This window comes from Cricetulus griseus, assembly GCF_003668045.3.
Source record: "Cricetulus griseus strain 17A/GY chromosome 1 unlocalized genomic scaffold, alternate assembly CriGri-PICRH-1.0 chr1_0, whole genome shotgun sequence".
Lineage (NCBI taxonomy): Eukaryota > Metazoa > Chordata > Mammalia > Rodentia > Cricetidae > Cricetulus > Cricetulus griseus.
The window spans coordinates 208,779,767-208,807,226 of NW_023276806.1; the positions used below are offsets into that span (position 1 = coordinate 208,779,767).

Below are 27,460 nucleotides of genomic sequence, written 5' to 3' on the forward strand. Positions count from 1 at the left end.
ATTGCCATTTCTACTTAATGCATTAAATTGTAAAATCATTTTTAATTCACAATTACTCCTATGACTTAAGAATACAAATAAGATAGAGTGAAAAATCTTACAATTCACTATTATAGCATAGGAAATATGACTTTAATATCAAATGTGTATCTTCTAGGTAAAAACAAAAAAACTGACTGTACAACTCATATAGTACCCCAAACAGTCTTAGATTGAGAGTTAAAATAACTGATTATATTAATTATGAATGGTTATTGTGAATGTTCAAAAAATACACATGTCCAGTGACTTTCCTAGCTCAGAGTCCCTAACAACAAGGGCTATTCACATCCTGTGTAATTCCATGGGAATTCTATGGGGAAAGTTCCATATACGGTAATTTCCCTGATGGATTCCCCACAGTTTAGACAGGATATGAATCTGGTCCATTGTAGCAAAGAAAACAACAAATCACTGAACACTTGTGTGATTTTTTTTAACATAAACTATAGGCGAACAGTTAGGGAGTCCAATAGTGAGTCGAAGGTAAGAAGCCAACGGATATTTTATTCCACTTTTGAACTAGTGGGTAAACATGGCAATATACACAAAAGAAATTTACTCTTGTCTTCATTTAAAATGCCCTCTTGGTTCTAAAGTTACAATATTAAGTATCAACAGAGAAAAAAAAAACTCAAAAGGAAATCTCACATCAGACCTTGTTGTTGGAATGAAGGTAGACAGAGTATGGCAAGTCAAAAATATTACATGGCCTTAACTCCCCGAGCTCCTGTGTGAACTCTTCCCAACATAAATCCCTACAAACCAGGATGGCTTTCATTTATCTACGTACTTTAGCTGTCTGTTCATTCTACTTACCTAAAGCTAATATTTTTCTTTTACATCCATGTTCTAAGTGCAGACTTGGAAGTTTAGTACAACCCCAGTTAAGCGTTTCTATTTTTGCTTTGAGATGAAAGCATCTAAAAATCCAATATAGCTAAATACTAGCAGCCAGATTAACATTGTAAAAGAGAAAAATAGCTGGTGTTCCTAAATTACTTAGTTACATATGACAAATACTAAGGGGAAAATAAGTAATAGTATTAAAATTTCGAACATAGTAATGGTCCAAAAAAGTGTTCTAACAGTTACGAATAATAATTAGGCGTTCATATTAAGAAGTGGTCGATTTTAAAGGTGATTTGGGGCAGCTAGATTCCCTCTTCATATTTCAACTTATTCACACATGTTACGGTAAAACAGCAGGCCAAAGTTCAACCCTACGCATAGCCAGCTGTCAATAAAGTCCCTGGGTGCACATAAAAAAGTGACTTCTTGTTTCCTTACCAGATGCACTTCATCCCAGCAGCCTTCTTACAGGGTGTATTCATGGGATTATCTCTCATACAACTGCTCAAAATCAAATTTTGAGAATCCTATTGTTCTCAGTAGCATGACACCATGGTTACTATTACTACTAAGCAGCCAGTTCCAAGTTAATGGATATATCTATAAGCAAAGTGATGGCAACAGGTGAACTTTAGTGCCCATCACAGACAAATTATATGAGTAACATCCAACAGATCTTTCTCATTACCTCATCCAAGGTAATGCAGGCAAACTACAGAGGTAACTCTGGACTCTTTTGTCTTGCCTCATCGCTGCTAAGATCAAATAGCTGAGTCTCACACTAGTTACTATTTTGTTGGTACTCTGGCATTTTCCTCCATGCCTCACAAATGCCCTCATCTAGAATGTTCTTTTTAGCAAATCTGTAACAAAATGTGGAAGGAGAGACTAGATGACATTTTCCTCAGGGATATCCTATTTCTCAGCAGGTATGGTGCTAATCTAATAAGGCAGGTGCTTTGAGAAACACAATGTAGCAGGGCACAATTCCCACCACTACACAGCTTAAATGGTCCCTTTAATTGGCACCCTTGAGAAATAAAAAAAGGTAAATAGGAGGTGGGGTGGGGGCATAACTGAGCCCAGGCAACACTAACTGAATAATGTTCCTTACAGATAAAGTGTCTATCCTTTGAAGAATAACCAACTTTATGAGGCAGAGTGTAGCCAAATGGCAACACTGCAGGTTTCCTCACTTAATAAAAAGAAAAGATAAATGATCTTTCTCCTGTTACCAATTTTCTTTAATTCACAAAAGCTGCAATTATGTTTTCCTCTTAAAAATTTTCCAAGAAAAATTTAATTTTGCAGAATTCAACTTATTTTTCTATATAAACTCCATTAAATCAAGCACTCCAAATATGCATTTAATGATTGCTTTACTCAATAAAACTTTATTGATAGCATTTTCCTCTTACACTTAAATTGTTCTGACCCCTACAAAGTAAAATTGCATTTCTTCAAAACCAGCAAAGAATAAAAGCGTCAGTCCCATTTTTAGACATGAAAAGTTTCAGTAAAGGAAAAATTTATTGGAATACACCCACATGGTAATAGAGTGACGGAGCTCATCAGAGCTATTGCACTTCCTAATTCATCACGATGAGTCTCCTAACACTGCAGGGGACTTCATGTCGGGGCCTGAAGAGACAATGCCAGTCAACACAACTACGGGAAACTGATGAGAGTAGGACTGTTAGACAGAGTGAAATGATGTTAGTGGTCTGGGAGGAGAAGAGTGCTTGCCTAGTATGTAGGAATCACTAGGTTGAATCACTTATCCTATAAAAATTTAAATAAAATAAACTGTATCAGACATTAATGGGATTTATTAATTATTTCTGCATGGTTATCTAGATATTTGCTCTTTCCGATAAATGTTTGTCATTTAATAAGACTATTTTTTTATTTAGGGGTTGTTTAGGAGAGAGGGTTATTTAATGTGAGCAACATCTTGGTGAGATGGAAATATAAAAATGTAGAACCCAGGCTATTACAGACACTTGAACTCAAAAATCTAAGTCATAAAATCAACTTAATTATATATCCAACAAGTTAAAAGTGAAGATGTACTCCCTTGTCATATATGTAAAACACAAGAAGACAAGAATCAAAATTTAAAAGAGTAATTAACAATGAGTCTGGGAAGTCACAGGTGATTGCCATGTGGCCAGGAGGAGAAGTAATAATGAATTGGAAGACAATAATATTTCCTGAGGAAACAGAAGTGTTCGGTATTTCCATCCAGGTAAGGGTTCTACCAGTACCAACATGGGCACAAACACACAGAAGCCATACTAAGACTTATCCATCCTGCGATACATCAGTCATACCTCAATTTAAACAACAGGCAACTAAGGAACACTAATCTTCCATAGGGAAGAGCACACCAATTGGTTATCCAAAACCAAATGGTCAGTCCTGAAAACATACATAAAAGTAGCATTATACAGATTGAGCAGGTTGTATTTAGGCATTTAGGAATAAATATATACATAAACATATACATATGTGTATGTTAACAACAATTAATGAATAAAGCATCATAAATCTGAAAGAGAAAAAGGAAGGGTATACAGGAAGAACTGGAGGGAGGAAAAGGAAGGGGAAAATGATGTGAGTATATTAGAATCTAAAAAAAGAAAGGAAGTAATTTTTAAAGTAAAAAATCTGACACAAGTAAGGCACAGCAGTCAGAAATCAAGAATAAGACTCACATCATCTCTGAAGGAAGCTTCTGCTAGTGTTTCCAGGCCCTGCCACCCATTGCAAGCAAGGCGGATAAAGACTTCCCAAGACATTTCTGTAAGAGCATCAAAGTTGGTTTGGGAGGCTCCTTCTACACTAATTAAAACTTCAAAGAGTACTATTTCCTGCACGTTCTGAACGTGGAGTTTTCAAGCCTACAAAACAACATCCAAGGTGAAGTAATGAAAGCAGAGCAAGCACCCTCGGCTCAGACACACGTGGTACACAGTATCTCCTCATCTCAAAGAAGACAGTCATTTCCAATCCTGAATGCCCACAGGGAACATGGATACCTGTGGGCTTCTAGTGACAAGCAAGAGATAAAAATTAATCCTCAGGCAAAGCAAAAAGGTTCTAGGTAAAAACAAACAAACAAAATGCTTAAAAAAAAAAAAAAAAAAAAAACTTGCATGTCAGTGTGTCAGTGTTCTGTTTGCTGAATAGTATCCAATTCTGTTCCATGACAGTAGCTATGGAGACGAAACGCAGTTTTTAAATATGCCAGATAGCACATGTGTGAGAATATCAAAAGATAAGGTTTAATGATGAAAAAAAACTGACTATTTGGAAAAACAGGCCAGACAATGGAAGAGAGCCTAGTATAAGAACCAACAATGCATTTCAACTGCCACTAACAGCACTAATTTTCCTTTAATACATAGTATAAATATTTCTGTCCTCACCTAGGGTCTCATATCAATTAAATTCCATTACTGAATGAGAAATTAGGAGATCTCTGCCACTGAATGACCTGTTCTTGGATGACAAATGCACCATTAAATGAATTTTTAAATATTTTCAAATTATTAAGAAACATATGCTGAATGGACACTAAATCTCACTATTTGTCTTGAACTTGATTACAAAATATGGTAGCGTTGGAGATGGGAGGCTTCTGCAATAAAACAACAAAAATGAGCTTTTCTTTAAAGCCAGTCAAGAAACAAAAGAACTGAGGGTTATTAGTGCTCTTCAAATGCCGTTCTACAATCAATAATCAGCAGCTATCCAACAGTCACATGGACGCCTGTGACCAGAAAGTTAAGGTCAAATTACAAATTCATCAGAAATAGATTTCCTCATTGCCCTGCCTTAACCCAGCCCCCTCCTCCCCTGCAGAGCCAGGCCAGTAGGTCAAATCTCTAGACATTCATAACTGTCACCTTTGCTTACAGACAATGGCAAAATGTTCTGCAAAGCCTGTACAACCTCACTGACAAGCTAGGTTACTTCACATCAAACATTAAATAGTTCTCAGCTAGGTTGACTATCACCATTTTTTAAATACCTATTTAGTGTGTCTACCACTGCTGTCCAGCCCGGCCCACTGTGCAGGGCCTGCTCTGCACCAAAGCAATTTCATTGGAGAAGTTTAAAATGCATACAATGCTGCCATTCTGTGCCATTAGCCAACATATCAAAATTGAAACCAGTGTGGAAAAAGCACTGTGTCTCAAATAAAAAGGTATTTGTTGGTCTTCTTAAATCTACACGCAGCAGCATCTACCCGTGTGTTTTTGTGAAAATATGGAGGAAGATATATAAAGACACCTTTATCTCTCCTAGGATGAAAAAAAATATAACCCCTTTTCTTAGAAACATTGCCATCTCATAGTCTTCCAGCACCTACTTTAGGGTTTAAAGACATTAGGAGCCTCCTACAATGGATCAGTGACAGGCCTGATCCCATCAATTAGCAAGGTCTGGGAGGCTGCCTGCATCCTGTCTTCTTACCTCCTCCCTCCTGGAGGCCTCATTTTGACCACACTGACAAGCCTGGCTTTAAGAATGAATAATCCACTTCAGGGAAGTCTCTTACCCAAGACCAATTCTTCTGTAATTAGAGGCAAAGGCAAATATCATTAACCTAAGGCAATGTGGCATGAACTCAAACCAGTGAAACCCTGAAGGCACACAAATTCTATAGAAGAGAAGTAGGATCCATTTACTTACATGAGGATTCAGTACCAAACATGGCTGGCTCCAGAAGGTGCTTTTTAAAAAATTATAAGGAAGGAAAGAAAAGGAAAAAGAAAGGATGAAAACGTAAGATGTGCATGTGCTCCCTAGAGCGAAGAGATGAGCCGGCTACACAGCAGGGGTCATGAAACCAGACAATGCAGTCCGAGCTGTGTCCAGCTGCCAGATTCTCCTCTGAGAGCTTCAGCTTTCTCTCGAGAGTGGAAGGCAAGGTCTCCTACACCATCTCAAACCGAAACGTTGCTTTTCCAAATCCACCAGGAAAAAAAAAAAAAAAAAGCCAGCGCGGCTGCTGTGGGATGCAGCCAGGCAAGGCTAGGTAGCGCAGGGCAGGTCTGAGAACAGCAGCGCAGATACTGCAATCCCCAGCCCTGCCGTAGCAGTAAGACAATAGCGGGGCTTATGCATACGCCGGATGACGTCAGGGACACTGCACAGAAGACTGCCACTGCTTGAACCAGAGGCTCCAGGGCTTCAGGGGAGCAGCGCGATTCAAAAGGGAATTCCTTTGTCATAAAACGCACAAGACCGAAAACCACAGGCACAGTCCCCCTGCTGAAGAGCTCTTCATCCTGTGATGCCACTCAGCACGAGACCTCAGAGAAATTTAAATACTGGCCTTCTACCAACTAACCACAAAGATCCGCGGATCAGGGATGTTGGATGTATTGCAGCAAATAAAGCTTTGCGGGAGAATTAACGAGTATCAGAAATGGGAAAAATAATCTACATTTGAAAGTAATTGCAGAAGAGTTGGAGATTGTTTTCTCTAAATTAAGGATGCACATTTGATCACAAATAGGTGAAGGGGTGGGTGTTGTATATGTTTGGAGTGTTTAAGTGCATGCGACTGTTGGTGAAATCATAGAGTAAGCGGTTGGCACACAACCTCAAACACAAGAGCTTACACTTTTACTTCCTGGCAAATATCATTCAAATATGAAAACCACAGATTCGTGTACACATATTTTTCCTCTTACTCCTTCTGTCTTATTTTAAAATTTACCTTTTAAAAAGTTTCTGTCATTTTCAGAGTACCTCAGTCATTTTAAGGCTGTGTTCAATGCCGGTGTACACTTGTGAATGAATGGGCATTTGTGACTAACATATTTCTTCTTAATCTACTGAACCAAAGTTAATTGAAAATAATACCAATAGGCTTCTTGACTTAGTGAGCACACAGAAGTCTCCCTACATTATCTGATTTTTATTCTTCTAAATGTGGTTTTAAGAACACATATTAGAAGTATGTGGACTTTGCTTAGAGTGCCCACTCAGCTCAAGGAAAGAAGGAAGTTTGTTTCAGTGTTTTACCAACTCTCAACTGTACAAAAAGCGCACTGTGTGCATAATGCAACACTTTAAAAGTCATGTACAGGAGGAAGTTCAAGAGTTCAAGACTCCCCTCCACCCTTTCACAGCTTGCATACCTTTTCCAATAATTTCTTTCATTTACAAAGAACTGTCGTAATATGGATACAGCTTTTAAACATTAAATTTATGACCGGAATGTGGAACTGCAAATTACCACTCCAAAAATAGCATTCGTAGTTCCTCTGGTTACTAGATGGAGACCCGCCTCATCAGCTCAGCTGCCTGCATAATAGTTCATTGTATTCACTGAACAGTTATTCAAGGTAAATTGGCTTAGCGTCCAGAAACGGCAGAATCATTGTGAATAAGAGTGAGCAAAGCTGGTGTTGCAGAAAAGAATATCAATATGCAATGTTTCTGTTTGCTGTGTGTCAGGCACTATTTGGGACTCCTACATGCACTCATTCATTTAATCTTACTAACTCTAGGAAAAGATACTGTTATCACCTACATTTGCAAGTTAATTTGCAAAGACAGTGTAAGTAGTAAACATTTTGCTGAGACTCAATTACAGGAGATCTTATTCCAAAGCACAGCTGTTAGCCTATCTACTGGAACACCTCTTGAAAAAGGAACAAATACTTGCCAAAATTAATAGCATTTTAAAATTTCAAATGAGCCGGGCATTGGTGGCGCACGCCTTTAATCCCAGCACTCGGGAGGCAGAGGCAGGAGGATCTCTGTGAGTTCGAGACCAGCCTGCTCTCCAGAGCGAGTGCCAGGATAGGCACCAAGAGAAACCCTGTCTCAAAAAAACAAAAAAAAAAAAAAAAAAAAGCAAATGAAAGGGAAAGCAAATGAGTAGAAAATGTGGGTAGAGACCCCCAAAAAACAGTCACCAAAGAAAACTGAAAAATTATAGAAGTACTGAAAAATTCATTATCAATTAAATTGTAAATATATAAAAATATCCCCTGGGGGGAAAAAATCTGTCAAGCCACAGCAAAGGATGAATAAAAATAATGTTGAGCTGTATCAGCAGCAAGTGGTGATGGGTAATATACTTAAAGTTGTAGAACCTTAAAACCAAAGGCTATCTTACGTGAGCTACTTATTTGTTTACTTACTTTTACCTTAGGAAAGATCTACTTTAAATTCTATACAAGATCTTGAATATGAAGTCATCAAATAATGGATGGATATGGCCATTAAAAAATTAGAGAAAGTAGAATGAAGCTGATCCCCTGAGGATGAGAAACTTTCCAACAAAAGCCATGATGATCTATCGCTATGCAACGACTCCCGTACCAACTGACTAAGTGACCCTTTTTTCAGCTCACACATGAGCCCAGTGTACCTATCACACATTAACATCTCTTTCTGTCACAGGGCTATAAGAATTAAGTTCAAGGTTATAATCTCTTTCAAGAAGTCTTCTTTTTAGATAATCTTAGAGGCATCTGTCTGCTAAAAACATTATGCATGTAACATGTCATCAACATTGGACAGAATTCACATTACTTGGCTCGTGTGACCTGGAGACCGGGCTGTTTCTAAACACTTTAGAAAGTTCAGGTGCTCATCACTGAACCTCCTCGATGACAAAAATTATTTCACAAATTTCATTTGCTCTAAGTATCTCCTCTAGTGTGCTCAGAGAATAAACCCAATTTTTAATGTGCTTCCTAAGGAAAATGTAAAGGAAGCAAATGAAAGAAAATAAAAGTGATTTGAAGTTCCAAAACACTCTACTCCCCACCCACCCAGCACACACACACACTCACCAGCACCCAAAAAAAAGTCAGATAAATAGATTTTAAAACCAAAGTAATCTTTGAATTCCTTTTGCCTAATTATTAACACCCAGTATTTGCCCTTCACTCACAAATACAACACTGTTTATGTCAGGGTAAAGTTAGCAGTGAGGGCCAGCAAGACAACTGGTTGATAAACTATTTTCTGCACAAGGCTGAGGCAGTTCAGTCATAGAAGCCTTGGAAGAGGGGGAAAAGAGAACCAACTGCACAAACTTGACCTCTGCCTTCCACGTGCACATGGAGACACATGTCCACCACACACACAGCACAAATACATGCAATAGTCACAATAATAACATTTTAATTTAGTCTCTTATCAGAGATCTGACTTATATATAAAGTTAAGTTAACAATGAGAGAAAATGCTAATAGTCAAAATAATTTTTGTTCAAAATAATCACAAGGGGTTAAGGGATGGCCTGGTGGTTGGAGCAAGCTGTGGCACTCTGGGTTCAACTCAGAGACTCCCACTTCAGTGAAGACAATGTAGAATGACTGAAGAAGATTCCTATATCAAGCCTGGACCTCCTCCACATGCACATGCAGGCAAAAATGAACATGCATACCATAAACACATACATGTAAAAAAAAGGAGTTATCATAAAATTGCAAACTCTATTAAACTCAATGGTGAAGTCTTTTTAAATTAATCATTCTATTTACTTAACACTGTGTGAGAGACAGCACATGACGGAAGGATACAGTCACAGAGCACACGACAGAGGGACACAGTCACAGAGCACACATGACGGAGGGACACAGTCACAGAGCACACATGACGGAGGGACACAGTCACAGAGCACACATGACGGAGGGACACAGTCACAGAGCACACATGACGGAGGGACACAGTCACAGAGCACACATGACGGAGGGACACAGTCACAGAGCACACATGACGGAGGGACACAGTCACAGAGCACACATGACGGAGGGACACAGTCACAGAGCACACATGACGGAGGGACACAGTCACAGAGCACACATGTCGGAGGGACACAGTCACAGAGCACATGACGGAGGGACACAGTCACAGAGCACATAGGAAAGTCAGAAAATGTTTGTGGAACTGGAACGTTCCTACCTATATGTGGATTCCGGAGATCAAACTTTGGTTGCCAGACTTGAGTGCATGTACTTTTACCTGCTGTTGGAGTGACTGCAGCCAGTCAGCACTTCTAAAGGATACTAGTGTATACATATGTTTACTGGGCTCCAGCCTGGAGCCTGCCCAGGCTTTACTCTTGGGCACAGTGTGAACTAATGCCTCCCTCCCTAGAGCTTGCTCTAAACCTAGTGGACGGGACAGAGGAGCAGGTATGTGGTGTGTCAAGCAATGGTATACAGATAGACAGAAAGGAATAGGAGGACATGGAATGGAAGGTAGAGCATTTTAGCAAAATGTCCTGTTGGCTCCTGAAAAGGTGACATTTCAACAGAGATCTGAAAACAAGAGTGAAGCCGTGTGAACAGCCCAGAACCCAAGTGGAAGGTACAGCACAGTCAGAAACAGGGTGTGTGTGGACCCTTACATGTCTTGTTTTACAGAAAACCTATTATTAAATCACCAACTATCAGTTTTCTACTGGGAGCTGTCCGTTTGGTGTTCTAGAAGTGCCATTTAGGAGGAGAGGGGTCGCACAGGAAATAACTGATTGTCCAGGAACTGAAAACATGAGGTACTCTCTTTAAATGTAGTGAACTAAATGTAACCATGTTTGAAAACAAGTAAAATAGTAATGGAAGATAATATTCAAAATAGCTCCCTTCTACATCAGATAATTTACTGAATGCATTTATTAATGACAGAACTTCAACTATATATTCTTTTTAAGCATACACACAAATTTATAAACTGTCATATCCTAATTTCCACCTTTACCTCCTTGTAAAGTTTTTCTTAGTATCCCCCTTGATATCTAGCTACTAAAGTTGCATCTAAAAAAAAAAAATCAATGATGCAAATATAAAGCCTTACTTGAAAACAAAAGAGAAATGTATTAATGGCAATATAAAAGCAATTAAAAATGAAAGATTTAGCACTTCTAGTATGGGGAAGGAGGTACAATTTCATTACTGCAAGCAAACTCCGTGGGCAAGATGGTTCATCAGGTAAACTCTCTGCCACACAAGCCTGATGGCCTGCATTCAATGTCCGAGCAATCAACTCCATAAAGTTGTCCCCTGACTGCCATATGAGTGTAGGGACGTGCACACCTGCAATCATACAAATGCACATCTCTCTCTTCTCTCTCTCTCTCTCTCTCTCTCTCTCTCTCTCTCTCTCTCTCTCTCTCTTCACACACACACACACACACACACACACACACACACACACATTTTCACACAACTACAATAAAGTTTTCAAAAATTTACAGCACACTTAAAGGAAGGTTGTCTGTTAAAATTGCTTTCCACTGAGCTAAGAGGTATGCCCCTTCCTGTTTCAACACAATATGCTGCAGAGAGGGAATTTTCTAAAATCTAGGTAAAGTTTAGTGTCTCAAATAGACTTGTTCTATAATCTTCAATATCCTATTTTAAATTTTCTCTAAAGCAAATAAGTACAAATACACCGTGTGTGTGTGTGTGTGTGTGTGTGTGTGTGTGTGTGTGTGTGTGTGTGTTCCTAGCACTTGTTTACCAAGACTTTTGTTGCAGAACTGTGTATAAATTTTATTTTCTGTATGGCATAACCTACACTCAAATGACTTTAAACTTTTGGCCAAGAGAAAAGAAATGTGAATTCATTGTGGGTTGCAGTTTAAGTCTTTGTGAGTTGTGACTCAAACTGATACAAGAGAAACAACGGAGTATGTCTGAGAAACTCCCCTGCATGGTTATCTGAAATTAGTCACAATGTATATATAACTAATTCACACATATTTAAAGAATAAACTGGTGTATAATTGTAAACTTACAAAACGCAACATGATTTTAAAAGAGCAAATTTATGTATTTACTTTAAAGTAATTCTATATAGTCAGAATGTATTCTAAATTTCATTTTACCTATATATTCCATAATGAAGCATTTCTCAAAGCACAACTCTATTAGCCACAAAACCAAACAGCTCCCTGGAAAGGCAGCATGCCCGGGGTTGGGGGTGAAGCCTGCCTTGTGGTGTTGTGCAGGTGGCCCCGCACACACACATACACACAGACACACAGACACACAGACACACAGACACACACACTTCTGCTTATCTCAACCCAGCAGTGACCGCTGTGACTCTGTACCCCTTTGACTGTTTTTGTGAAGTCATCTTTAGAAAAGTCTCTCCAATTTCCATTTATTTCCTGTTATTTTAGGTTAAAATTTCGGAGGCAGAATTAACTATCTAATTTCTCTAAGTGAAATTTTAAAAAAAAACTACAGGCTTGATCAATTACTTGCCCTAGTTCTCAGTGTTGTAAATTCACACACTGAAAGAACCAGTGTCCAAGTATTTGGTCATTGTGTTCCTTCATTTCATGGTATGTATATGCAGTTAATCTAAAAACCTAACAAGCCTACTAGAGATGATAAAAAAAATCATTAGAAGCATATCTAGAACCTAAGACCATTGACTCATTCACCCAAGTCCTGAAATAGATTTCAGTTGCTAAGGGTAGAATGGTCATTACTGAGACCACTCTCTCTGGTGTGATCTTTAGTGTCACATTGCCAAACATCCTGAGCCATCTTTTCCTTCACTGCCAACTGTTTTTTGTTTATTTGTTTGTATTTATGCTTTTTGAAACAGGGTTTCTCTGTGTAGCTCTAGCTGTCCTGGAACTTGCTCTGTAGACCAGGCTGGCCTCTAGCTCAGAGATCCACCTGTCTCTGCCTCCCGAGTGCTGGGATTAAAAGTCTGTGCCACCACCATCGGGCCTTCACTGCCACTTGTTATGATCTTGAGTACATGGCTACTCTATCTTGATATAATTATTTACCTTTCCTAATAAGACAAAACAAAAAACAAAAAACAAAAAAAGTATGTTTTCCACAATTTTTCTTCCTTTTCCAAGTAACATGAACATCTGGACAATTTACAATTTAGAGTTATTAAATAAACACCAAAATTGCAGCTATTTGCTTTGCTTTGTTTTTTGAGACAGGGTCTCACAGTGGAGCCTTGACTGGCCTGAAGCTTGAAATCCATAGACTAGGCTGGCCTTGAACTCCCAGAGATCCACCTACCTCTGCCTCAGAACTGCTAGAATTACAAAACTGTAGCTACTTTGAAGAAAATATGGTACTGATTGCTGAGACAGTTTGTTGTAAGAGCGGGGAGGGGGGAGAGTCTGCAAGGAAACTATCTTCTGGGCACAGCAGGGCAGTTGCACACATGAACTTACAGTGCCCACAGCAGCATGCATTAGGCCTGTGCAAGCCCAAGCCCAAGCAATCTAGACCACAATGACAGAGCAAGGACTAAGAAAAGCTTCTCTCCCTTCCATGACTTTCTTATTTAGAGTAAGTAGTTCTACCATGTGAACCCCTGGCTCTCTATTTTCCCCAGAGGAGAATGAACACAGCTCCCACTTCTCTGTTCCCTCCTAAACCCCCAAACCATAGCTTTACCACAATAGCTTATATTTCTAACCCATACAGTAACTCACTTCATAATTAAAGGTTTGAAAGCCCCAGCATCAGACGGTAACCATTCACTTTCTTTTCCACGTTGTAGAAATGATAATATAGGGCTTCCCTATACTATCCACCACTCATTTCACACCCTCCTGACTACATGTCACAGCTAAGCCTTAGATTACACCTCATCCCAGCTTCCCCTTGCTGATGCATCAAGAGCAAACTTTCCCTAAGCTGTCTCCCCTCACCTCTCTCCCAGTTTCACTGAAGACACTCAGTCTGCAAACAGTCCCAGCATTCCCTTTCATCTTTTGGCACTTCTTAGTTTTGCTTACTGAGTGTCTTGGGCTCACATCAAAGTATGAGAAGGCTCCACTTGAAGGGCCTGTGGCTGAAGCAGATCCCCCAGAATGAACCCACCTCCTATTAGCAAGCTCTGCCCACATCCCTCACCTCATAGTACACAACAGCCCTGCAGAATAGGTAAGCAGTGTCCAACTCGTTCCTATGACTCAGACAGCTGCTATACCTTCGCCAAGGCACAGGACACAGACACAGTTATGAATAAAACGCATGGGTTAACCTGATAGGAAATTTCCAAACTCCAAATCTTCAACTCAGGACACTTTCTAAATGGACAGCACCTACTTCTAAGCATTCAAAAAATAGTGACAGCATTCGAAGCTTTTAATGGCTGCCAGGCACAATCTTCTTATATAATAGCAAGGGCCTCTTTTCTTCCATGGACCTCAAAGAACTTGACACTGAATAACCAGAGTGGGAAGTGGCGGGGGGGGGGGGGGCACTTTAAAAGACTTAGGGTAAAATATCCTAACCATTGATGCTTTTCCTATATGAAAACATGAGGGTGGGTGATGGCTCATGCCTTTAATCCCAGCACTTGGGAGACAGGTGAATCTGTGAGTTCAAAGCCAGCCTGGTTCACAGAGTGAGTTCCAGGATAGCCAGGGATACACATAGAAATCCTGTCTTGAAAAAAAAAAGTTTGGGGGGATATTGTAAGTATTAAAGGTTAATCAACAAAAAGAATACACATTAATAATCTTAATGTAATGAAGCATGACAAACACACCTAAAGTTATTCAAATGCTGCTGAAATATGAATAATTAAGATATTCTCTTTACAAACATGAACCCAACAGCAACAGGCTTATTCAGCTCACTGAGTTATATATGTCGAGTCAATGCTCTCCTGTAAAGGTCAGAATCAAATTCCAGGTTTCTACAACAAACAGGGAGGTAAGATATCAGGTACATCCTTCTGTAGAACAGCTTCATCAGGCAGACCACAACTCTTACTGTGTGGTTTTAATCTGTTAACCCGATTCACAAAAAGAACCACTAGAAAATAAGCAGATAAAGTCAGGAAAATAGTCATGAACGAGTTGCTATCGCTTGTCCTGGAGGGGATGGGGGGAATGGGGGGGGGGAAGGATGAGAAATTTTTCAAGAAAATATGGTAGAATTCTGCTAGCATCCAAGGTAAGCAAATGAGGTCACAAGGATCATAACTCTCCAATACATAAATAATTTTTACTGTTTTGTAATGGGTTGGCAAAGTCTTCCTATACAATGCCAACTAGTAAATATTTTAGATGTTACAGCACCTTTCCAGTCTCTATCACAACTGAACTGCCATTTTCATCCAAAAGTTCCCATATCACTTTAAATAAATGAAGGTTGCTGTGTTCAAATGAAACTGGGTAGACTCTTAACAAAATTTAAAATAATCATCACATATCATAAAATATTACCCTTTTGAAATTTTAATCAATATTAGAAAATAGCTTGCAGACCACACACAAACAAGCCTGTGTTCTACATACTGTTCTGTCATTGACTTAACATTCCCTGGAAGAAGTTTCTGGCACTGACAAGACTCAAAGTAATGGACCCCATCAACCACTGTCTCGGATGTGGGGATGGGAACTCACAGACAGGCCAACCCCAGTCCCTGCATTTCAAAAGACACTGTGAGAGAATGCACAGCTTTGGTACCTCGTTCATTCCATGTTGCATTTGAATTAGTGACAGGTAAATGCTAAAATGACTTCCAAGAAATCCTAGGCTACTTTCACAGGACAGAATCATTTCCAGCCCACATATATTTCTAGTCATCGAAACTCCTTAAAAAATGAAAATCACGTAAGATTTCCAAGTTTCCTTACAATTACATGATAAGCCAAGAAACTGTACAAACAACTCATGGGGTATATACAAGCAACCGTTGTTTTGCTACGACTAAAGAGGGCTCTATCCACCAACACTGGCTCAAACAGAATTAATGATAAATAAATTTATATTAAATCTTAACCACATAATTAACTTACTTAAGAGATTTGGCATTTAAAAACAAAACCTAATTTGTGAGGCTAAGAACTTGCATTATTTGAGGTTCCTGAATCCCTAAAATATAATAATGCCATAGTGAGCTGCACCAGTCTCTTATCAACCAAGGTCCTGGGCATGGTATTTCCACTTAACCTTGTCCTTCAGGTAAGAGGCCGGTAATTTCCTCTCTTATCTCTGGCTTTTTGAAAGACCATGGAAAACATATTTCTGATCAAAGAAACTACTATTTTCTTGGAAATAACCCAGTGTTGACCCAGAAGTGAAGCCAAGAGAAAATGCCCCAGTGAGGGGTAATGCTTGGGAAAGAACTTGTGCTTACTACAAACATTCTCCACATTGCAGCTTCTCTGGAACAAAGCATAAGGCCATGTATAGTTTTTGGCTTCAAAGAAACTTTCCTTTAGCACAGCTTCATTTAAAACACTCACACTCCTGACTAATGGAAATTGTGATGCATAAACTAGGACTCTAGAATCATACAATCCTGGGTTTAGATCTGCAATTGCTACTTATAAATTATTCTCCTCTGAGCCTCAGTTTCTCAATCTACAGAAGAGTATCAGCTCTCTTACAGATGAACAGTCCAAAGAAGGAAGCCTGGGTGCTCACAACACCAACATCTACAGTGCAAACACGCACCTGACCTCATGCAACAGATTTCAGCCAAAAGCACATTTCAATTGCTCGCAGACTATTCATGAATCATAAGTAAATTTTATGTCTACACATGAGCATGACCCCAAAGATATCTGACTATGCATATATAATATTCCAAAATCTGAAGAAACATGTATCTGGAAACAGTTTTGGTCCTGAATATTTCAAATAAAGGATACTCAACCTGTAGAAAAGGAAATGATATATACATGATAATATATACAGATATTGGATAACATCTGTAACACATTTTTGTTACAGACAAATAATTTTTCTTCAAGACAGGGTCTCTCTGTGTATCTTTGGAGCCTGTCCTGTGACTCACTCTGTAGATCAGGCTGGCCTCAAACTCAGAGAGATCCACAGACAAATAATTTACAAAGAAATAGAAATAACTCATAGCTTTGTGGGGTTTCAAAAACACTACACAGACCAAAAAAAAAAAAAGATACAAGAAAAATTCTGGTATGTGCTATAATACAGATGAACCTTAAAAACATCATGATAAACCAGAAAGCAAGTCACAGAGGAGCAAATCCTGACGACTTCATGTACAGGTGGTACATAAAGACAGAAATTAGATGCTGAGGGAGAGAGAGATGAGGACCCACTGCTTGATGGATACGGAATTTCAGTGTTGTAAATTAAAAATTGGTTGAACAATGTAAACATTCTACTCCTGAACTGCACACTTGATGACTAAGAAGGTAATATTTTACCACGGTTGATTTTTTAAAACAAAATATTTTAGAAATAAATTTAACTTTTAAAATGCAAAGCAGCCAGCTAATGCCTAACAGTAGAATCAATGGCAGTTTCTGATTTCTAGTTTACAGACATTGTCACTGTTGCAAAAGTAGTATAGGTCACTATGAAACCCACTGTCTAGTTTTTTAATGGGCACTTTCATTGTGTATGTAATGTCAGCCTAAAAGCTGTGCAACCCAGCAGCTAAGGGACAAATTGATTTTGAAATAATATTATTATTTTGTAACCATAAACTATATGTAGTCACATCCAGAAAGAAATAGCTAAAGAATTATAAAAGCTCCATAAAACTGAATTGTATTTCTGTTTTTGTTTTGCTAATATTTAATCTAAGTGGCAGTTAATTTGAGCCATATAAATTTTAATTATAATTAGACATTATAAATGATAAAGAATACAAATTGTACTGTTTAATAATATGTTCAACAATGTTCATTAAAGGATAAATGGACAAGCTTGAGTAGTTGACGACCTCCTAAATCCAAGGAAACCTAATCCTCTAGAATAGGTGAGTATGTTTTATTGCTATCAACTGACAGTGGCATTCCTAAAACCAAGGACAATATGGAGGAAAGAACAGAGTAACACACTGTGACAGCTGCCCTCCTAAGAAAGCTTTATTAACTCTGAAAAGTTACATTGATTCTACTTATAAACAGGCATAAGGCATAAGACACTGAAGGTATTAAATTTAGAGAAAGATCTCCTTTGGGTCCTTCTTAGGCAACTCTGACTTCAGTTGCACAGACAAGAGCTGTGTTGCTGTTGAGTTCTCATGGAAAAACCATTAAAAGCACAGCTGTTTAGATAGGAACATGGCAGGAGCTGGTATCATTTACTAATTAGTATTATCAACCTACCATCACGGACTTTCTTTTTCAATAGAAAAACAGCTCTGAAACATTTTTGTCTCATGATCTGTATAGTTATAGCTCTCAGACAAAACTCATTAGCCTTTTGAGTGTGAAAGTGACTAATTAAAGAAGTCTCTCCACTGAAATATTCTTATATATGAAATTTCTCAATTCAACTAAGATTTCTTTCCCAGGCCCTTGTTTCCCTTTTCTTAGCAAAAAGTTGTCCTACATACTTTTCATGTGCATAATTTATTTTTAAATTAGTGTCTGAGAACAGAGCTTCCTCCCATAACTTAAAACAGTGTTCCATGTTAGTCATTGTTTCCACAGTCCATCAGCACTTAAGAGGACATGTAATTTGACACACAAAGAAGGAACCCAGTCTCAGGAGCTCTGTCAATTACGCCTTCAGCAATTCATTAACAATTTGACAAGAGAAGCTGGACAGAGGGCTCAACACTTAGGAGCACGCATCACACCTGCAGAGAATCTGGGTTTGGTTCCGAGCACCCACGTCAAGTGGTTCACAACCCCCTGGACTCCTGTTCCAGGAGCGCCGATGCCCTCTAGCTTGAGTGGGCACTTGCAGGCACATGATGCAAATAATTTCCCATGATGCACATAAACTCATGCAAGCACATACGCACATATACAGAATTAAAAATAAATAAATCTTTTGTAAAAAAAAAAAATTGGCACAAGTGCCCATGAAAACTGTACATACTTTCCTACTAATTCAAGCCACCAATGTGAAGAAGTGCTTGTGGCTCGCTATAGGCAGGAGACAGCTGAGAGGAAAGGGAACTGAATCTAGGACGAGATCAATGGCTTTTAGATTTTCTACAATGTTAAAATAAAATTGGAGTTTTTAGTCATATAATAGTGTTTCGTGTTTCATAATAAATCATATGTAAATGGTGTTAAATAACATGAACAACTTGAAGCATTTTATCATAACATATTAACAAATACATTCCACTTCACCAGAACTTGTCTTCATATTAAAAATGTTAAAAAAAAAAAAAAAGATGCAGGGATAAAGAGATGGCTCAATGGTTAAGAGCATAGCTGCTCTTCTACTAGAGGACCCAGGTTCAATTCCCAGTACCCACATGGCAGCTCACAACTGTGACTCCAGTTCCAGGGGATAGGACACTCTCATACAGACAAACATGCAGACAAAATATCAATACATATAAAATAAAAAGAAATCACTTAAAAAAAAAAAAGCTGGGCAGTGGTGGCACACACCTTTAATCCCAGCACTAGGGAGGCAGAGGCAGGAGGATCCCTGAGGCCAGCCTGGTCTAGAGTTCCAGGACAGCTAGAGCTTTTAGCTTTTACACAGAGAAAAAGAAAATAAAGAAAAAAGTTAAAAGATGCTTAGGAAAGTGTGTGTTTCTTTAGAAAAATAAATAAAAGAGTAAATTGGTCAGCCTGTTAGTCTACATTGAAGATAGATGAGGTTATATGAGCAAAATGCAGAGAACAGTGAACTCCTAGGCATTATACAGCAATATTTAAAGAGATCCATGTTGCAAAAAGAGCTGAGGAAGGGAAATACAAAACATGCCTTTTCCCCACACAGTTTCTCCCAAATACTTCTCATTGCACTTGAATCAAGTTGCCCTTGTAAAATATAGATTAAAGTATCATAACTGGTTCCTTTTACCCCAAATGTTTCATAAAAGGGTATCCTTTTAACCAATTCTGTAACACAACTTTTTTGCCCTATGTACTATTTTTAAATTATACTTAAGCACTTTTTTATTATTCCGAAATAATAATAAAAATAAGGATTGGTATTTATCTTTAAACACAAGGTACAAGGTATAATCATATTAAACATATTAAACGTTACATATAAAATAAACATAATAAGAAAAAAGATTTTACTTCTATAAGCAAGGCTCTGTTTTCAGCCATTCATCATTAGAATCTATGCCTATTGAGAAAAAAATACCTTGAAGGTGAATAACTTAGTTCAGTCCTTTAGGGGGACAGTTCAGCTGTAACATTCACATTTTTCTCCTAAAGCTGAAAACAACTTAACTGTTCAAAGGCCCTATGCTAATTCAGTGCCTTAGGAATAAAATGTAAGATACGCACTAAGTTTTGGAATTTGCAAATTGAGGCACTTTTTTTTTGGTAGTTCTCTTCAGTACTAGAGTGTAAGTGCATTTGCATGAATTAATGGAAAATACCGCCTTCCCTAGTCTGTTTTCTATGTGATAACAAAAAGAGCCACTTGGGGAGGACAGGGTTGCTCTGGCTCCAGATTACAATCCATCGTCCAGAGGAGCTGAGACATGAACTCAGGCAGGAACCCGCGGAGGCAGCAACGGAAGCAGAGACCATGGAGGAATGCTGCTTACTGGCTGCTTTCTCATACAACCCACAACCATGTGCCCAAGGATGCACTGCCCACAGTGAGCTGGGCCCTCACACATCCGTCATTAACCCTGAAAACGCCCAACAGACTTCCCTGCCAGCCAATCTGATGGAGGCAATTCTTCAAGTTAAGTTCCCATTTTCCCCCATGACTAGAATTTGTGTCAAGGTGACAAAAACTAACCAGCACCATGGACATCGTATAAGATGAGGTTAGGATGTTCATTTCCTGCAGTTTTCAATAAATGAAAATATCTTGAAATAAAAACCCTAAAATGTACTGATTACCTTAGTATATTTATACTGTAACACTGTCTGAATTTTTATGTTACATGGTCAAAATCATGTTCTCTTTGCCAATAAAGCCATGAAGTGCTCTTTTAAAGCACAAAAAAAACATAATCAAAATTATACATTTTTTAAATCCCAACTCACAAAATTTTTATTTTTAAGTTTTGTAGAAGGTCTACATGTGATTTTTTTTTTTTTTTGAGACAGGGTCTCTCTACAAAACCCTGGCTGTCTTGGAACTGTTTGTTATTCTTATGATACACACAACATGCTTCTGAATGGCTAGGAGATTTTAAAAGCAGACTACTCCATCCTTTCTGGAGACTTGTCCACGGTGAAGTGATAAAATTATGACCCAAATGGATACTGTTTGGTGGGGTCAAAGCACCTTCTAGTCACCTCCCTGCCCTGTGGTCATCAATATCCAGGAAAACATCTTTAGAGCACTGGGGGGGTTGTCCATAAATCAATTTTTTCTGATACATATCCAAAAGATAGTCATTGTATATCTGGACCAAGCTATTCTACTGAAAGTTACATTACCTATACTCATCAGTATTCATTTATCAGAATGTAGAGAAACATAAGGAAAATCCTAAATGGGAACTTCTGTGGGGATCCATACATGTCAAAAAGAACAGACTCCAGCAGTACAAAGATACTCCTAGTAGAGAGAGACTACTCAGTGGGTACCATAGCTTACAGCAACACATTTATATCTCTTCCTGCGAAACCTTTCAAAGTCCCTCAATAGACCACAAGGGAAAATCCACAGTCTAAAAATCAAATTCAGAAAATGCATCTGATATTGTAAGTAACACCATAGATTGTATACTCTATGTATTTGATTTGGACAAGTTTTCATTCAATAGCTCCTACTTAAGTATTCTGCCTTTAATGTGTAGTCAGGCAGTGGGAGAGGCAAAGGAGGACACTAACACTCCAACACATAGGATGATAACAAACACATAGAGATGGTATATACCTGGCTAACATTTGAAGTATAATGCCCTGAAAATATATCATGCTATCAAGTAGAACTAGTTAAACGAACCTCGAAAATAACCAAATGCTACATTGTAAACCTGAAATACCAATTAATCTTAATTGATTTATAGCTAAAATGGTATACACAAAGCAGCTTTCCATATACTTTTATTACACTTTTTCTCTGAGCATAATGGAAATTCTGATTATATTGTATCAGAATATAAGGAAAAATGGTCACCTTCACCTCTGTCCTTTTAAATACTTAGCTTATATTGACATTAACACAATTATTGACATTAATGCAATTATCAGTCTTTCACATAATTGCTCCCAAAGTGGCAATAGTTCTGAGACCATCACAGACTGTCTCTGGTTGATGTGGAGAGAGAGAGAGGGAGAGAGAGAGAGAGAGAGAGAGAGAGAGACAGAGAGACAGAGAGACAGAGAGAGAGAGAGAGACAGAGACAGAGAGAGAGACAGAGACAGAGAGAGAGAGAGAGACAGAGAGAGACAGAGAGACAGAGACAGAGACAGAGACAGAAAGACAGAGAGATGATAAGCACCTTTCTAGGCCGACTCCGGAAGTCTACATCACCACAGAAAGCAGACAAGCTGCCCAACCTCACCTAGCATTGGTTCTTTTCTTTCCTATGAAGAATGTAGCCTGGAAATTTGGAAATACAATTTATAAATACTCTCTCTTATACACAATACTACTAGTGATGCAGTTTGTCCTCTAAGGTGGAGAGACATTGAAGCTGGTTGGGTTTTCAACTCACATGAGATCATACCTCCACCATTCCTTTTGCCTCTACTTGAAGAATACACTTGTCAACCATTTCCCTGGATTTTTGAGCACATTAGATACCATACCAGTTTCACTATGGCAACCCTAAGCAAGTATCAATGGCTTCTTATGTTTTTCAGCGTCAACTTTAAAATACTCTACTACTAATTTGACTCGAGCTAAAGCATAGAAAATCCTTAGGGTGAGGATTTTTGAGAATGTAGACCAAATACAGAAGCTATTCAAAAATAAACAAACAAAAAAACTATACAGCCTTTGAATGCTGTTATCTAATAAAATTCTTACCTTCAAAAACAGCCACCAGCATTTTTCCACTGGGATGCTATCAATGCTTTGGGCAGGATTGTGCTAAACGTTTACCCCCTCTAGCCCCTAGGCATGTGTGCTCAGTGACACTGATCAGTCATTATGACAGCACAAAGCCCCTCTATGCATTTCCACATGGTCTCTGGTGGGACGGTGCTGCCCTCCCACCAAAGACCTTCTAATGCACTTGATAGTCTTCCTAGTGATCCAAAAGTTAGAGAAACTTCTGTTGGCGACATCAGTTATTTTTAGGGACTACATAATTAGTTGTAAATGCAGATTATGGCAACATAGGATAATGGATGACCACTGAAATGGATAGAAAACTGCATGAAAAAGGCCCAAAGTCACTTTGCTCTTTGGCTTCTACTCTCTCTCATCACGGGGGTTTTAAAGCTCTTTGAAGCCCGTCTTAACTAATAGCTGGATATATATATATATATATATATATATATTATAATATATATATATTTAAAATGCAGTGCCAGACATGGCGGTACATACCTGTAACACAGCACTCAGAAAGCCGAGGAAGGAGGTTTGTAAGTGCAAGCCCAGCATAAGTAACAGAGACCCCTTCCCCTCTCAAAAACACAAACATAGCTACGACTTAAGAATTCTCAGGGCTAGAGAGATGACTCAGCAGTTGAGAGCTCTTGCTGCTCTACAAGAGAACACCAACAAATTTTTAGTTCCCAGCACCCACACTGAGCAACTCCCAGCCACCTGTAATTGTAGCTACAAGGAATCCGACACCCACCCTGGCATCCATCCGTGCACATGTACATAGACACACACAGTATACATCCACAGACACATACATATAAACAAACATAAAATAAAATCTTTTCAAAATTCTACACTGGTAGTAAAAGAAAATGCCCGCAGTCCACAGTTCATCCCCAAACTCTCTTTAACAACATTAAAAAATAGAAACTTCAATATCAGAACGATTGGTTTAGTAGCCAGCAAATGGATCTATTCTTTGATATTACTGCTTAAATAAGCTACACCAAGTAATTCAGGTCATGAAAATAACACTAGTAGTGTGCTTCAACTTTCAATCTCTAGCCTTCCTGGGCCACAGAAATGTCTGTCTGCTCTTCCCCAGTCGGAGGCATTGCATCTCTTTTATCTCTCACTAGATATCTTATAGTACCTTGGGACTGTGTCTGCAAAGGGGCTGAAGCTTTACAACATATATTATATCTAAGATGTTTATAACATAAATTCTTGAAAAATCATCAGGCCAGGCTGTTTTCCTGTCTCTGGGCTATTTGAAGCTCCAGACTGTGGGGAGTGATTCTGCTATAACTCCTATACATCAGAGCTCTCCAATTTGAAATATGTAAGTTTGTTTAAACTGGAGAGAGGAGATATACCATTCTCAAGCAGTTTAGGAGGCAGTACAACACAGGTGTGCCTGATTCCTTCCCTTAGAAAGCCAAATTTCTCATCTGCAAAATGGAAGTTAGATTATTAGGCTTAGAACATAGGAGGGCATAAAGTCTGGAAATGACTGTTAATATACTATAGAGAGAACATAATAAAGATTTCATATGTTGCCCGATTAAGCAAAGACTGTATACACATAGACAAGTCTGGTATGATGAAGCAAGTATAACCTGTCCATGTTATCTAGCACCAGTTAGACTTTTGTAAAGTGGGCAGGTTTTAGCTCAGTTCCCTACAGTGTTTCCCCAAACGCACTACCACACATTTGAACACAGGCAAACATAAGGAACTAACAGCATACAGCATTATTACTAGAAACCAAAAAGTGGAAAACAGGGCTGGAGAGATGGCTCAGAGGTTAAGAGCACCGACTGCTCTTCCAGAGGTCCTGAGTTCAATTCCCAGCAACCACATGGTGGCTCACAACCATCCATTATGAGATCTAGTGCCCTCTTCTGGTGTGCAGATATACATAGAAGCAAAATGTTGTACACATAATAAATAAAATCTTTAAAAAAAAAAAAGTGGAAAACAAATCCATCTGCTGTTTGGGTATGAAAGGGCAGGAACCCAAACACAATCCTAAGTCAATAAAATCCTAAGAAAATAAAAAATTGCAAACCTGCAGTTTACACCTAGCACTTAAATATATGTCTTTGTTGAGTCCAAGTGATACTAATATTTTAATTAGCTTATGACATTTCAAAGTTGGAGGAATTTATATTATTGTTGACAATTCCAACATTCCATGAAAAGTTAGAAGCCAGTCCAAAGATGACCAGCACTCCACCATGGAAGCAACAGACTAGAATAAATAATTCATTGTCGTATTTCTTGTCCCTACCTAGCTCCTACCACAGGATTTGGGTTACAACTGCTGGGTCCTCATTAAGAGTTAAATACTAGGAGCAAGGTAGAAATAAGCACAAACAACGAAAATTCAGCCAAGTGGCTCAGTAGATAAATAAGGTGCTTGCTGCCTATCCTGAGAAGCCAAGTCCTTACAAGTTACCCTATCACCTACATCTGTGAGCTGTGACGAACATGCACACACACACACACACACACACACACACCACACACACACACACACCACACACACACACACACACACACACACACACACACACACACACAGTTTTTCAATGTGACAAACTGAGGAAAATTAAAACTCTACAGTATATGGTGCCATCCACTCCACTCTGTAAGGCAGCTTCTCTCTCACAGGGTTGCTTTCCATGCTCTTCAAGTCCAGTGCTAGCCCTGGCCATATAAAGTCCTGACACCACGTTCCTGATCATTCACAGCCCTCAGAAGGAACGCTTTGTTGTCCTCACCTGTCAGTTCATGCTACTAATGAGTGCAATTATCATGTTTCATTTGTGCTACCTGTTTTTCAAAGATGCTTAAGGGAAACACACACACACACACACACACACACACACACACACACACACACACACCCCACAATTAAAATAGCAAATCTTTTTTTAAATAAAAAGGTTAAAAGTATCTCTGTGATACTTTTGGAGGCCTTTTGGTAAGCACCTAGGAATGGAATAGCTAGGTCATATGGTAGATCTGCTTTTGATTTTGTGATTAATCTTTATGCTAATATTCTGTAGAAGCTAGACAAGTTTACAATCCAGTCTGCAGGTTCCCTTATGTCCACATCCTCTCCAATATATTTTATTATCTGTTTTGTTAATGATTTCCAATGCAACCTAGGTGAGATGGAATGCCAATGTAGTCTTCATTAGTGTTTCTCTGATGCCCTGTAAGGCTAAGCATTTTTCATGTGTTTATTGGCCACTGTATTTCATCTTTGGGAAAGGCCTGTTTATTTCATTAGCCCATTTATTGGCCTATACACATTTATATTTATGTTAAGTAGAAACAAACCTTCTAGAGGAACAACAGGGGACTACTGGGAAGGGGAACAGGAAATAAAGGGAAAGTGATGGTGGTAAAGATAGGATCTGTTAAAGGATATACAATGGTATGAAAGCCCTTATGTGACACATTACCCTGTAAAATAAATAAGTATAATAAATTTTAAGTTGAAAAGTTAATGTGAACCAGCAAACAGAAAATTACCAGTCTGTAATGAACCAGTCATTTATTTAAATGGGACATTGTGTTTATTTAAATGGGGAGAGATTACATTTATTCCCAGAATTGATTTCTTAACATAAAAATTACCAAATTTTTATCTAGAACCATATGCCTACTTCTCCTTTTTTGCTGTGGTATCTAACAGAAATTTCCATGTCAAAATGTTTCCTCTAATGTCTTGTAAAATTCATTTTCATAGTCTAATGCACAAAAACATCACCAAAGGTTTCTTTTCATCTAAAAACATTGAGTCCATGGTTTGAAAGTAAATTACAGCCTCTCAGACAAATCGAGTCAGTTCTGTCATAAAAAAAAAAATCAGGGTAAATTCACCCCCAAAGAGTTACAGTGGTTTCTTTCGTTGGGATGCCTAGTGTGTATTATACAAAACACACTGGTAAGTTAGGAGCTGGGGAGATGGTTCAACGTTAAATCACAGATGAACAAGCACCAGCACCAGAATTCAGATCCCCAGCACCAACATAAATGCCAAGTACGCTATCTTGTGTGGAGACAAGGGATCCTGGGGGCAATCTGGCTAAGAGACCAGCCCACGTTGGCAAGTTCTGGACTCACGGGAGAGACGTTGCCTCACTGAACAGGGTGGGGTGGAGAGTGACTGAAGGCCTCTTAGGCCTCCACATACACAAAGACACACGTGTATGTGTCTCTCTGTGTGTGCGTGCATGTGTGTGTGTGTGTGTGTGTGTGTGTCTGTGTGTGCGTGCATATGTGTGTGTGTGTGTGTGTGTGTGTGTGCTTTAAGACAAGACTCTCAGGCTGGAGAGATGGCTCAGAGGTTAAGAGCACTGACTGCTCTTCCAGAGGTCATGATTTTAATTCCCCGCAACCACATGGTAGCTCACAACCATCCGTTATGAGATCTGGTGCCCGCTTCTGGTGTGCAGATACACATGGAAGCAGAAAGTTGTGTACATAATAAATAAATAAGATCTAAAAGAAAAGATACTGAGAATAATCTATTAATATTAAAAAAATAAAAGACAAGACTCTCACTGGAGCTGGAGCTGGATTTGCAGCTAGGCTGGCAGCCAGTAAGACCCAGTGATCCTCCTGTTTCTGCCACCTGTCAACAGACTCTGGTGTTACAGGCTTTGCACGTC

The 27,460-nt window shown here is 38.8% G+C and overlaps 1 protein-coding gene across 7 annotated transcripts in view; it reads right to left on the reverse strand.

Moving 5' to 3' along the window:
* Nucleotides 1-27,460, reverse strand: part of St7 (suppression of tumorigenicity 7) — a 234,027-nt gene that overhangs the window by 173,560 nt on the left and 33,007 nt on the right. The window contains exon 1 of one of the 7 annotated variants that reach the window (XM_027389947.2): nt 5,593-5,864. The exons of the other annotated variants lie outside the window; for them this stretch is intronic. Within the exon in view, the coding sequence (XP_027245748.1) occupies nt 5,593-5,614 (22 nt within the window). The 5' untranslated portion in view covers nt 5,615-5,864. Of the gene's footprint in view, nt 1-5,592; nt 5,865-27,460 lie in introns of those variants that run through there. 7 annotated transcript variants of the gene reach the window in all.